This window comes from Myotis brandtii, unplaced genomic scaffold, assembly GCF_000412655.1.
Source record: "Myotis brandtii unplaced genomic scaffold, ASM41265v1 scaffold1956, whole genome shotgun sequence".
NCBI lineage: Eukaryota > Metazoa > Chordata > Mammalia > Chiroptera > Vespertilionidae > Myotis > Myotis brandtii.
In genome coordinates, this window is record NW_005357294.1 from 184037 (window position 1) to 185893 (window position 1857).

The 1857-nt window shown below is 62.7% G+C and overlaps 1 protein-coding gene across 2 annotated transcripts in view; it reads right to left on the reverse strand.

Annotated features, from left to right (window-relative positions):
- Window positions 1-23: 23 nt before the first annotated feature.
- The window catches only part of PUF60 (poly-U binding splicing factor 60KDa), a 7736-nt gene continuing 5902 nt past the window's right edge, over window positions 24-1857 (reverse strand). For both annotated transcript variants that reach the window (XM_005865027.2, XM_005865026.2), the window contains 5 exons: window positions 1732-1824; window positions 1378-1591; window positions 1104-1294; window positions 830-965; window positions 24-657 (listed from right to left, as the gene is read on the reverse strand). In XM_005865027.2, the coding sequence (XP_005865089.1) occupies window positions 122-657; window positions 830-965; window positions 1104-1294; window positions 1378-1591; window positions 1732-1824 (1170 nt within the window). In that variant the 3' untranslated portion in view covers window positions 24-121. The remainder of the gene's footprint in view (window positions 658-829; window positions 966-1103; window positions 1295-1377; window positions 1592-1731; window positions 1825-1857) is intronic.

The window sequence follows — 1857 nt, forward strand, 5'->3', positions numbered from 1 at the left end:
GCCAGGAAGACAGGACCAGCGGGCCTCGGGCCAGCAGCATCTGCACTTTATGCGCGCGCGCGGCCGACACTACAAAACCGAGGAAACAAGGGCAAGAGCAAGTCCAGGGGCGGGGCCGCGGTCACGCGGAGAGGTCACTGTTATCAAAACGCTCCTGGTCGTACACTTCAGCCACCACCTTGCGGCCGGCGAACCAGCGCCCATTGAGGGCCTGGATGGCCTTGTGAGTCTCGGAGGCCATGGAGAACTCCACGAAGATCTTGACGATGATCTCGGCATCCTCCTCCTCGCCCTGCTTCTCCTGGTAGATGATGACGCAGTTGACGGCCCCGAACTTGCCGCACTCCTCGGTCACCTCCCCCTCCAGGTCGTCATTGATGTCCTTGGGGTCCACCATGTTGCGCAGAACCATCACTGTGGACTCCTGCTTGCGGAGCAGCTTCTGCATGACCATGTGGCGGGCGCTGCTGCCAGAGATGCTCATGTGCTCCTGCTCACTCAGCATCTCCGGCCGCTCGGACTCGGGGAACAGCTCCTCCTCCTCCTTCTCCTTCTTGGGCTCCAGGAGGCCCAGCGTCGGAGGGCTGGCCAGGATGGGGTTCACCACGCCCACAGAGGGGATGGTGACCGGGATGGGAGGCCGGGCTGGGGTCACACCTGCAGCAAACACACCAGGTCCAGCAGTCACTCCCCACCCCACCCCCCTTCCCAGGAAGGAGCACAGCGCCCGCCCCACGCTGGCCTGCCTGGAGCTTGCAGGCAGCTGGGGGCAGTGAGCCCAGAGGAGAGGGGCAGGGGGAGGGGGGAAGCCTTGACCCAGCAGGCTCACCTGTGATGACTCCTGGGGCCTGGGCAGCCATGACAGCCTGAGGTAAAGCTCCCAAGGGCTGGGCCAGAGTCAGTGCAGGGGACACCAGTCCAGGGGTGGCCAGAGTACCCAACACCGCTGCTCCGGCCACTGCTTCCTGCAACCGAAAAGGCCACCACACTGAGTCCCAAGTCTGGCTGCCTCCACTCTATACCACCCGGAGAGCCAGTCAGTCCCCAAAGCACTGGGGGCCTATTGCCCAGGATTGAACCCACACAACTGTACTAGCCCTCACCTGAGCCGTAATCTTGGCTGTGGCTGCAGCTGCAGCCACAGCAGCAGCTGGCGGGAGGCCTCCAGGTGTGGCAGGTGTAAGCAGGGGCATAGGGGGTGTGACAGCCTTGCCCACCCGCAAATACTGGCCACCCAGGTCAAAGAGGTTCATGGAAGACACGGCATCTTGAGACGACTGGGCCTTCTCATACTCTGCAGGGCAGGAGCAGCAATGAGGGCCAGCCACAGAGTGGAGTGGGCCCAGCCCCGGCCCTGCCTCAGCCCCCCAAGCTCACCAATGAAGCCATAGCCCTTGTGCTTGCCGGTCGTGGGGTCCCGGGCCAGCGTGCAAGACTTGATCTTGCCAAAGGCCTCAAACACGCTCTTGATGTCATCATCGGAGAGGTCCTGATGCACAGAAGCCACATAGATTCGGTTGAAGGCACGTGCCTCTTCCGCCAGCTGCTCTATGATGGGCTGGGCCTGCCCTATGTTGCTGGGCCTGCCCACCTGGGGGAGAGGCAGGGGACCAAGAGCCGCCAATCAGCCAAGGCTTGGCCACTTCAGGCCTCCGGAGGGCGACTGCATCTCCTGGGTGACTGGACAGAACATCTCGCATCAGCCCCAGGGCCCGCCTACCTGGCACTCACCTTGATGTTCCTGCCACCCAGCATCACTGAGTTCATCTGCTCCAAGGCCAGCTGCGCAGCCTCTGGGACCTCATACTCCACAAAGGCAAAACCCTGGACACAGGATGTCCCATTAGGCCTGGAAAG